At 41.9% G+C, this 12,362-nt stretch overlaps 1 protein-coding gene across 3 annotated transcripts in view; it reads right to left on the reverse strand.

The window, feature by feature from the left end:
* The window catches only part of LOC129721346 (protein FAM133A), a 163,430-nt gene that overhangs the window by 15,648 nt on the left and 135,420 nt on the right, over positions 1-12,362 (reverse strand). For 2 of the 3 annotated variants that reach the window (XM_055673801.1, XM_055673802.1), the window contains exons 3-5: positions 2,949-3,336; positions 1,987-2,124; positions 1,732-1,917 (exon numbers count right to left, since the gene is read on the reverse strand). In XM_055673801.1, coding sequence (XP_055529776.1) covers positions 1,732-1,917; positions 1,987-2,124; positions 2,949-3,336 — 712 coding nt within the window. The remainder of the gene's footprint in view (positions 1-1,731; positions 1,918-1,986; positions 2,125-2,948; positions 3,337-12,362) is intronic. The other variant, XM_055673803.1, reaches the window with a different exon arrangement.

Raw genomic sequence — 12,362 nt, forward strand, 5'->3', positions numbered from 1 at the left:
CAAGCATATCCTCAATCGTTTGTTTTTTAATAATATTACAAAAAATCAACGTCGTTTCATGAATGCATTGCGTAGTGAAACCAGATAATTATTCGAAGGTAAACAAGTACAACGCTGAAAATGGACAAAAAGTGATATTAGTAATGGTTGCCAACAAATCAGTGGTTTTACAAATGTCAATGAAGACTGATAGTGTCAAAATAGGAAAATTTGTCAACTTTTTATCTTTGAATTTTCAAAAGTTCTCTGTATTATTTGAGTTGCAAAAAAGTGCCAGTGTATTTGGAAAAGCCAGATTTATGGTGTTCATTCATAAATGCAAGGTTTCTTTTTTAATTTCAGTCCACTATTAGGATTATTTCATGTATAAAAAGCATTAGAGAATAACTTTTCTATAGCAAAAAATCTTATGGGATAGTAGAGGTTTTTGTAATTTACTTCGCATTCAAAGAGCGAAAGCGCCAAAATCTATTTTTTTTATGTCGTACTGGTAATTATTATTCACCAAAAAACTTAGGTTTCATTGCTTCACTGCGTATTGCAATACCCACTTTTAATATTACAGCCCAGCAAAAAGTTTGGCATCACCTAAAACAAGCAGCAAAGTCTTCAGCAAAGTTCTTCTGGAGGTCAAGGGTTTTTGGCTGGGTAAAAGTTTAGTTCGGAATTCTTCCATCTAGTGACGATCACTAGTGATCAAGTGAGTTTGACGCTTAGTAGGCTGCGGTCTTCAGCAAAGTTGTTCGTGGATAAGTGGTCAAAACCACTTTATGGACTTACTGGTTGAGAATAAGATCACTTTGTTGTGCCAGATTTCCTTCAAGAGTTATGATCTAAAATTATCTCGAGAATCCTTCTAGGTACTAAAGAAGTTGCAGTAATACTTTAGTAATCAAACCAAACATATGCGAAAATGTTAAAATTGTTTCGTATAATGAAAATTGATTTGTTTTTTTTTTTCGTGGATGAATTATTTTTGATCGAGTGTTTCTAATTGTCAATTAGTGTGCCCCTTCAAGCCCCTTCCAAGCCACCATAATATTGCGTCAGTGATGTTTCAAGCATTTATTTTATTACAAATGATAATACTATTGACTACCTCAAAAATTCGAAATGCTAGTTTGGTTAATGCTATAGCTGATCATAATGGTTTTATCGAAAAACGAAAAAAAAGAAGAACAGAAAAAAGAGAGATTTGAAATGTTAATATTGAACTCCAATCGGCGTAATGTATTATTATCGAAGAGGAAATGATAGTGCTATATCGCTATCACTACGTGGTTTAGAATGTATTGTCGCCCATCAGTCGTACATTGATATTTATCTATTACACAGAGAATCAATTTTAATTGATATATGATTCGAACCAGATTAGACTGTGCATAAACTGTAACACTTGAATCTGGCGTAGAAGCTTTTGATTTTAGTGGTTTCATGGAACATCAATATATGTACACAGTGTAATCGCTCCCATATTCATCTCAACACCTGTATTCATTTCGTTACTCTAAGTTGTTCATTTTAACGTCAAAATTCCTGAAATTTCCAAGGTAAATGTTTTTACTTCTCGATTTAGTCAAGTAGTCGAAAGTTTTATCTAGGTAATAGGATAAAATTTGACAGCAATTTAAACAAATATGCGTGATGAGACAAATTTAGGTGTTGAGATAACCACTACGAGAAATTTCAAAAGATTTTTTAGGGTTGTATCTAAATTATAAATTATCTTACCTTTTTCCTTCTTTTCGGCTTTCACCGGTTTGTTTTGTTTGTCTTTCGACTTTCCCTGATTGCAGTTCTTGTTGACCACTCGCGTCGACTGGCAGGAAGCGTCGCTGCTCGACTTCAGACTATCGGTGCGGGACATCTGTCCGGCGGGGGTGCACTCGGACCAGGCTCCTTTGTCGTAACGGCAGGCTGACGGACGATTAAACAAACGTTGTAGCATTGAGCTCGACTAAGCTGGCTATGGCTACTCAAGCTTACCTTTTTTGCACTTCTTCTGGATGGTGCGGGTCTGTACGCAGGAGGGTTCGCCCTTCTTCAGTGACAGTGTTCTGGAACGGGTGTTGGACTTGGCATCACACTCGGTCCATGGTCCTTTGGTGTAACGGCACTGTGAATCTGCAGTAGGGTACGGGAAATGAAGCGAAAGTTTCACTTGAGCATTGCATTTAAATTTTCCATGTTTGGTTTCACACTGTATTAATCAGACTTCTACAAAGTTTATGTATCAGGTTATCAAACAATCCCAATTTGTTTTCAGGTTATAGTTAAAAACTGTTAATAGTGCACTCGTAATATTAGTAATTACCTACTTGTGGCTCATATTTTATATTATAGTTTGCACTCTCGAATTGCTGTATACGATTTATGCTTAATTAGCAAAAAACTATCATCAATTTTTTTCTCGAGCTCGCATCAAATTTTATTTCATTCATGATATTTTGGACGTTCGTGACATTTTCCTATATTCAAGTCAAAGGAATAAAAATTCCAAGAATATCAAAAATGACATTTTGGACATTAATAACGCTTTTTGTACACATTCGGAACGTTTTGACATTTTTAACATTTCTACCATCTTTAACGTTTAGAACATTTTCAAAGGTTTTCATTGCATTTTAAGTTGCTTAAACACAGTCAAATCAATTCAATACGAAAATATGTCCCCGAGCGTTTCGGTACAACTGTTTCCCTCCTCGCTTACTCACGCTAGATTCGGGACTGGTACTGATGCAAGGTGGAAACATGGTTAACTCAAACTCCAAACATAGTGAAGAAAGTAAAAACGTGTTAGTGTATTAGTTTTCAATACTCTACTTGTTACGAAACTTTAAACAATCAAAACTACCAATTAGTTGAGTTTTTACAAAACAAAAGAAAAGCCAATCAAACCAATAAAATTTGAAACCGAACCGAAAACAATCGTTCGGTACAAAACTTACTCTGTGCCTGCTGTCTAGTGTTGTCAGATTTGGATTTTGTATTTTGTTGTTTGAGTTTCTGTAGGGCGGACGATGCCGAGGAGGGTGATGATGATGACGATGAGGAGGAATTTGAGTTGAGTTTATCTTTTTTGCGGTCTTTCTTACCCGACGCTCCGGAGGCGCCCCCGCCGTTCTTGGTGCCACGCTCATTCCGAATCAACACCTCACGGTCGTCCTCCTGCCAGATCTCCTTCAGGCCGTTATCGTTGACGGGCAGGGCCGCTTCGGCGGCAGCGACCGACTTCTTCGGATCAGTCACATCGGCGGCGGCTGCCGCTCCGAAGGTCTGCGTGGGGAAAGTGGACAGCGATGCCAGTGCCAGGAACGATATTACTAAGATGTTCATCTGGAAATAGAAAGTACAGGGGAAACATTGATTTTCAATTCTTTGTATAACTTTGAAATTTTGTATTAAATTCATTTTACACAAAATTGGAGAATTGCCACGTATCAATGTTAACTGATATTGACTTGTTCATATGCATATTGTTGATCCTAGGCGCTGGTCAATATTGGATGTTGATAAGCAGAAGTAACATTGAGCAGCAAATAGCATAAACAAACGGAATGGAATTGTTTCCACGTCCACAATCCTTCAATCAACCAGACTGTGCACCAGATGCGTGAATCATTTCGTTTATTTGTTTACAGTCATTTATACAGTGCAAAGCGATAATCCGCTGAACCATTGGCATAAATTAATTTTAGATCGACTGCTATTAATCAGTTCGCAGTATCAATATTGCAGGAACGCCAGGCCGACCGGCACGGACATGTCTGTTTATTATGTGCTCCCGATGAAGACGAAGCATTTATTTATTTTACACAACGTAGGTGCAGCTGATAATTGTTTTAATTTGACATTTTCTTCTCCACATCAAAGAATGTTTGTGTTCCCCATCGATGATTGCCTTCATGCATCTAATAATTCGATTCAGAACAAGTTTCAATCAAATCATAGCTCTTTGTACAAGCAATTGCTCTGGTGAAGCTATATTTTGTTGCAACCATGTGTTTTGTACAAACCATGCATCCATTCTAATTCGATTGTAAAATATGGCAGCTAGAGTTCATGATTGTTTCGCCCATTATAATTCATATCTCGGAGCTCATATGTGGACCCGCAACCGAAACTCAACCGGTACACAAACCGCAATCAATTTCAATGGGCCACTTTCTCAGGCTCCGTGTTGGGCCCTCTGGGCAGGTGTGAACTCGCAGGATACATCGGACACAAATTTTAATCAACATGGGCAGCAGGCTTTCAGAGTGCGCTAAATCATCCTCTTGTGCAACCTGCCTCCTGCTGACCAAAGGGTAAAGTTGGGTGAGCCTAATCAAGCATGCAAGTGATACACTCGGACTCGGACTCGGACTGTGCTGCCACCTACCACCGGTTACCAATATGACTTATGGTAGTGCAGATCGGAACGCAGTAGCACTGCTGCAGAGGTGAACATCACTTTTCGTTCGGTCACGTTTCAATGTAATTTGTTGCTATCGAGCTTTTCCAGCTGGAATGATTCCGGCCGAGAACGATGCAACTTTTTCCCTTTTTCTGTTCCAAACGGGCACGGACCGAACTGGACACCGATCCGAACGGAAGCAGTGCGGGTTGTTGGGCAATAATAAATTTTAATTATACGTGAAAGTTGTCCGCAAGTACCCGGAAGAACCACTTCCTAACCCTTTCGGAAGGTTTCCGGTTTGTGAGGTTCGATAGTAAGTTGTGTGTTTTACGGTTGGAAGCTCACTAGTATCGTGCGAGAAAGGAAGCTGTTCGAGGTTATTTAATCCTAACGGGATTGTTGGACAGAATGTTGTTGGTAGACAGTAAATTGGAGACAAAACGGCACTGCGGTTATGAGAGTGAGTATGGCGACTAAGCAATGTTGCAAGTGAGTTTCAGTGATTGCGACTAAATTGAACATTTCACAATTCGCGCAATTAAATATCTTAATGTTTTGGTCTGTTTTTTGATTAGTGGCAACGAGAAACACAAATAGAAAATAGGAACGAATACGACATAAATACTAATGCTATAGTCTTTCAATATTTAAAAAAAAAAAAAATTAATTAAGACCATTTATTATACTTTGACGGAAAAATAGCGGAAAATTAATTCCGTTGGTTTTGATGAAATCTCGAACTTTTCTTCGAATACCACTCATCATGTTTTGGACACTTTATTGGTTAATCTGGGCGATGATCGAGACCGCTATTAGCCCCCAGGCTAAGCTTGCGATATTGTTGTTGTATGTAGTAGTAGTTTGCTCGCATGTTGGCTGATTTGTCTTAAATCATAGTTTTTGCCTCAAGAGTATTGCAGAAAGATAGTCAAAAAATTTTCCAAACTCTTCTTGAACAACACAAGCACTGGAATTTCCAAGAAGCGAAATGTGGAATTTGGCAATGAAAAATTACAGAGCAAAGTGTGACTCTAGTTGATTGTAATTGGAAAAGTATTTTCTATGTTTATTTTATAAAATTCAAAGAGGTTTTCTCTAACAGAACGGTAATGTTGAAAATATGTTTTTGTCGTCATATCGAATGGATTTGTATTTTCTTTTGACGTAGAACTACGTCTTATGGCAGATCTGCAGATTTATTTCACTTCTACAGAAATACGAATCCGTAGATAAAATCTACGAATTATCAAAATATCTATGGAAATCTATGGTTTTTTTTTCACTATGTGGTCCCGGCTTGAATATAATGTAATAATTTTAAAGGGAATTCTCCGGTAATTCGATTTTATTTAAAAAATATGCTTGCTAGTGACAATAAAATTATGATTCTCCGTCGTTTGATTATTTACACCAAAATCCACTTTTTATTCGAAATTGTACCAAGAAGAAAAAATCCGTAGAAATTCGTAGAATCTATGCATTTACACGGAATCGTTCTTGGATCTCTTATTGGTAGCGTAACGAAAATCGTCCATTTTCAAATGCTCAAGTATCAGTCAGTTTTCCACGGATTTCTTCCACTCTTGAAATGTATTATTGGAAATGTAAATATAACTCGTCGGACGCATGCCCGACCAATCAGAGCTGAAGCAAGACCTTTTTCCCCAGCACAACTGACGCTAAAGTATACATACGACTTGACTTTATAACCGATTTGTTGTTTTTATTGTATTCGCTCTAGTCCACAAAGGCACGTCTACTCTCAGTAGCCATGTATGAAAACTAGCATGCAGAAATCTAATCTTCATTGTATAATCGAATACTGCAGCAAAAGGACTGTTGATTCTTACTGGAAACTGGCTTGACTCGCAGCCGGTAAAGCAGCAGCTGAGCAGGCGACTGATTTGATCGCAGTGTTCCAGGCAGATGGACCAACCGGTGGACCATAGCACTACACAGTATTGCTGAGCATGCCCGGGAATGTTAGAAATTTTGTCCGGACTTGTCGCGTTGCGTTTGCTTTCTGCCATTTGGCCGCTGCTAATAGCTATGAGTGTGCCGGAAGCGTGTGTACGATCTTTATGTCTTGTTTGCCCACTTGCAGTGGGCGCGGAGCAAAGAATGACTAGAGAACTACAATCATCCCGTGTAATCGATAAATGGCAATCTAAAATAAACGCTTCTCTTCAAGGTTACCAATCAGTTTATAAAAAAAGAGAGTTAAAAGAGAAATATGACTGAAATCTGATTTATTTTTTAAAATTTTAGAAAGTCGAATAGAAAAGTTTTTTTTTTCTGCGTTTTGATCTGAAAAATTTTCCTTTCAAGAGCTGGTTCAAGCAGCGATAAAACAGTCGATTGAATGCTGTGAGTAGGGCCAAAAGTATAATGAAATCCTCAGTTCTCTAGCATTTCATTTATCATTTATTCACTTCATCATCATATTCTATCATAAGTGGTTTGGAAATTTTTAAATTATTTAACTTTTAACGGTCTACCAGATTCTAACTATTGTTTTTAACACCAAGACAATGTCTGATGACAATGATTTTATAAGTAATGCCAGTTATAGAGTATACATAAATGTTACAAATTGCGATGCACTGCAAATTGGGTCCTAAACCCAGCAACCAGACCCGCACGGTACTCTCAGGGCCCGAGGGAGACAACTCAATATGCCAGTCCGTAATATCTTTGCCGAGTAGCGGAACATATTGCATATGCTGCTTGTCTATGGCAATGGAAAAACGTCAAACAACGAATCAGTGCTTTTATTAAAATACGTTCTAGATTTAAGTTAGATTTAATTTCAGCTCGTAGTCGGCAGCGAGGATAAACAATTTGCTTTTAGTTATTATGATACTTTAGAAAGTAAAATGCCAGATACAATTGGCGCCGTTAAACATTAATTTGTATTTGTGCCGTGTCAAATAAACGATAGATGAAGAAAAAAAATTGGGTTCTAAAGTTTTACATGGTTTTCTGATTTTTATGTATCAGCAGAAAGACTGTATTTTTCTGAGCAAAGCGTGATTTTCAAGAAATGTTTTTCGTTATCCTTCGATTTTTAAATGAACAATAAAAAAAACTGCACGAAATATCTTAGATGACATTTCGCTTATATACCGTACATGCGCAAACTGTCATTTAAGACATTTCGAGCATTTTTTTATTCATTATTTAAAAATCGAATCATTTTTTAAAGATCACGTTTTGCTCAAAAAACGCATCTTTTTCAAATGATGCATAAAAGCTGGTATAGCTTTAGATGCCAATTACAAGAAAATCAAAATTGCTGAATATTTTGGCGTCGTAAACAAATTACTTAAGGCTAAAAATTGTTTTCCCCCCCCCCCCAAAATTACGTAACGATGAACAATCCGACACCCCCCCGAATTTTCAATTTTGAGCAAACATCACAGTTACGAAACTGTCTCAGCTACACCCAACCCCTCCCCCTATGTAACAATAAGTAACGCAGACTCAACCCCCCTCCCCCTTTATGCGTTAGGTATTTTGTGTACGACGCATAACAATCGTTAATTACATTCTGTGCCGAACACGCATCAGTACTGGACGTGTTTGGTGATCGGTCCGATAGAGTATAAAACAAAAGACGTGTGAACAAGTGTTGGCATTGTTTGCCTGGTCGAGTGAAATAAATCCGGGATCAAGGTCGTTCCTTTGTGCAACTGTTTCGCATCGTGACTGCCAGCTGGTGCGTAAGCCGATTTGGCTGCTGGCTGGATTGTGCTACAGCAGTGGACGAGACACAAACGAGGAAAAAGAAGAAGCCATCAGTGTCAGCGAGTCGTATCGCTGTGTGGAGTGATCTCACACCTGGCTCGCTGCTGGTGGCTGTTTGGTGCTGCTGTATTGGTGCTGCTGGCTGTAACGGCTGCTACTTCGAACGATCGGACAACCAACCTTACTGGAAGGGAGAAATAAAAAGGTACGTGTTCTTGTCAGCGCTAGTGCGCTAAACATAGCGCGATGGATGTAGATCCCTCGCCTCCCGCGCCACCATCCCCGAACCCCTCTGACCCTGACCCTTCTGTTACCCCCTCCCCTGTTCATTCTTCAGTCCCCCCTCGCCCCAGGCTTTACCCAGACGGAGCCCAGGGCAGCTATACTGTTTATTTTCGGCCAAAGGCAGGACCGAAATCGAAAAAGTTGAACCTCTTGCAGATTTCTAAAGACCTGACGAAGGAGTACAAGGGCGTGACCGAAATTTCCAAGGTCCGGCCTAACAAGCTCCGTGTCGTGGTCGGTAACCTGAAAGAGGCCAACGATATAGCTTGCTCTGAGCTCTTCACACGCGAGTATCGCGTTTACATACCCGCACGAGACGTGGAGATCGACGGTGTCATAACCGATTCGAGTCTGTCCGTCGAGTGTATACTGCAAAGTGCCAAAGGGTGCTTTAAGAACAAAACGTGTCCCGAAGTAAAGGTGCTCGACTGCAAGCAATTGCGGTCAGCATCGATCATCGGTGGCAAAACAGTATACACTCCGTCAGACTCGTTTCGAGTTACGTTCGCCGGGTCTGCACTACCAAGCCACGTCTCGATCCACCGGGTTCGTCTCCCTGTGAGGCTCTACGTGCCCCGCGTCATGAACTGCCTGAATTGCAAGCAGTTAGGCCATACAGCCGCCTACTGCTGCAATAAGGCACGTTGTGGCAAGTGTGGGGAGTCTCATGCGGAAGATTCTTGCAGTGTTAACGCTGAAAAGTGTATTCACTGCGGAGAAAATCTGCATGAGCTCTCGACATGTGCGGTGTACATGCAGCGCAGGGATAAAATAAAACGGTCTCTCAAAGAGCGTTCAAAGCGTTCCTACGCTGACATGCTGAAGAAGACCGTTACCACTTCTCTCGTTACTTCGAACCCCTTCGATCTGTTGCCCTCTGAGGAAACCGATTCTGACGATTCACCAGCGGGAGCATCTTACGCCAATCCTGGGGAGTCTAGAAAGAGGAAAAATATTTCCTCTCCTAAACTTCCCAGAAAAGGTCCTAAGATTTCTCAAAGTGAAATGAAAGTTACAAACAAACCAAACAGTGCTGCGGAAAAACCGAAGCAAACTCCTCCTGGGCTGGCAAATTTAAAGTCCCAGAAGGAGTTCCCAGCACTGCCAGGAACATCTAAAACCCCAGTTGCTCCTTTTACACTCCCAGTTGATGAAACAAACTCTGGATTAGTGAAATTTTCTGACATTGTGGACTGGATTTTTGAAACTTTCAATGTACCCGATCCAATTAAAATTTTTCTTACAGCATTCCTCCCAACAGTTAGATCATTTTTGAAGCAGTTGACTGCCCAATGGCCTCTCCTTGCAGCGATTGTATCCTTCGATGCCTAATTCAACTGCGTATATGAAGGATTCTATCTCTGTCTTACAGTGGAATTGTAGAAGTATTTTACCAAAAATTGATTCGTTTAAAGTTTTGATAAATAAAAACAAATGCGATGCATTTTCCCTTTGTGAAACTTGGCTTACTTCAAATATTGATCTCAACTTCCATGATTTTAATATTATTCGCCTTGATCGAGACACCCCATATGGAGGAGTACTTTTAGGGATTAAAAAGTGCTATTCTTTCTATCGAATTAACCTCCCCTCGATTCCAGGCATCGAAGTTGTCGCATGTCAAATGACAATACAAGGTAAAGAGCTTTGTATTGCCTCAATATATATTCCCCCCAGAGCACAGGTTGGGCAACGGCTGCTCTTTGATTTAATAGAACTTCTTCCCTCGCCACGTTTGATTTTGGGAGACTTCAACTCTCATGGCGTGGCTTGGGGTTCCCCATACAATGATAACCGCTCCTCTTTAATCTATAACCTTTGCGATGACTTCGACATGACTATTTTAAACAACGGTGAAATGACACGTATCCTGAAACCTCCAGCGCGCCCAAGCGCTTTGGATCTATCCTTATGTTCGACGTCGCTACGGTTGGATTGCACATGGAAGGTAATCCTCGATCCTCACGGTAGCGACCATCTGCCTATTCTTATTTCAATTACTAACGGGTCAACTCGCATGCGACCAATTGACATTCCGTATGACCTCACACGAAATGTCGATTGGAAGTTATACGAGGAAATGATTTCAAAAGCGGTCGAGTCGATTCAACATCATTCACCACTTGAAGAATACAACCTCCTCGCGGGCTTGATTCTCGACGCCGCGTTGCAAGCCCAAACGAAGAAATATCCCGGCGTAACGATCAAAGAACGGCCTCCCACTCCGTGGTGGGACCAAGAGTGCTCCGATGTCTGCTTTTACCCATGCTGAGCAACCTAAGCTGAACAGCTAAAGCCCTTTGTCTCCCCGGGACCGCCGTTAGGCATTACTTCAGGGAGAGGGCCCGTCGTGCTTATCGCACTTACCTCTATGGGTAGCAGAGCAGCCTATACAGGCCAGTTAGTTAACCGTTAACTAACTGGGGCACGTCGATGGTTTCCCGTCGATTGGTGCCCTGCAAAATACTAACGATCTGTGATGCTGCCGTGATGACCGCATCCCAGATTTCCCTATTTTCGCACATCCTACGCACTATATTATCTGGCGTGGTGTCCATCCCACTTATTGCCAGCATTTCGTACCGTACCCGCTCGAAGCGCGGACATGTGAAGAACACATGCTCTGCGCTTTCTTCCGCACCCGTACAAGCAGGGCACATAGGGGACTCGGCGTACCCGAACCTATGCAGGTACTGCCTAAAGCAGCCATGGCCTGACAGGATCTGTGTCAGATGGAAGGTTACTTCCCCATGGCGCCTATTAATCCAGCCTGATAACTCTGGAATGAGTCGGTGTGTCCATCTACCTTTTGTAGTGTTGGACCACTCCCGCTGCCACCTGGCCATTGAGGATGGCCGTATGGTGTTGCGAATACCCCTCGTGTCGCGTTGGTCGAAGCATTCTACATCCTCTTTGACGATGATGCTGATGGGCATCATGCCAGCCAGGACGCAAACCGCCTCGTACGACACTGTTCGGTATGCGCACGCGACCCTTAGGCACATTAGCCTGTACGTACTCTCGAGTTTGCCGCGATGGCACGAGGTACTCAATACCTTGGACCACACTGGTCCTCCATACCTGAGTATGGACGTGGTCACGCTAGCAAGGACTTTGCGCCTGCTGCTACGAACCGCTGAGCTGTTTGCCATCATGCGAGACAGCGCTGCCACAGCCATGGAAGCTTTCTTGCAGGTGTAATCGACGTGGCTCCCGAACGTGAGCTTGTCGTCGATCATAACCCCCAGAAGCTTCAACGAGCGTTTTGAGGCGATAGTGCATGTACCGGCACTAATCGATGCCTCCTGCTCAGACTTTCTGTTATTAACAACAATAACTTCAGTCTTATGGTGCGCTAGCTCCAGTTCCTGGAGTGCATCCAGTCTTCCACTACGCGTATTGATAGCGCGGCCTTTAACTCTACCTCTCTAATAGACTCGCCATAGACCTCAAGAGTTATGTCATCGGCGAAGCCCACGATCACCACCCCTGGAGGGAGTGTTAGTTTTAACACGCCGTCATACATAGCGTTCCACAGTACCGGACCCAGGATGGAACCTTGCGGTACACCTGCGGTAACCGGAACGCTTTTCTGACCCTCGTTTGTGTTATACACTAGCACTCGATTCTGGAAGTAGTTGCCTAGAATTTCGTACAGCGACGTCGGCACTCTGAGACTCTGTAGCGCTAAGGCTATGGAGTCCCAGCTGGCACTGTTAAACGCGTTCTTCACGTCAAGCGTGACGATCGCGCAGTAACGAATGCCCCTCCTCTTGCGTTGGATTGCAACCTCAGCCGTTCTGGTGACGGAGAGAATTGCATCCACCGTGGACCTACCTTTTCGAAAACCGAACTGGTTGCTTGATAGACCGTTTTCACTTTCTGTATATTTCACCAGTCTATTGAGGATTACCCTCTCAAGCACCTTGCC

This window comes from Wyeomyia smithii, chromosome 2 (assembly GCF_029784165.1).
Source record: "Wyeomyia smithii strain HCP4-BCI-WySm-NY-G18 chromosome 2, ASM2978416v1, whole genome shotgun sequence".
Lineage (NCBI taxonomy): Eukaryota > Metazoa > Arthropoda > Insecta > Diptera > Culicidae > Wyeomyia > Wyeomyia smithii.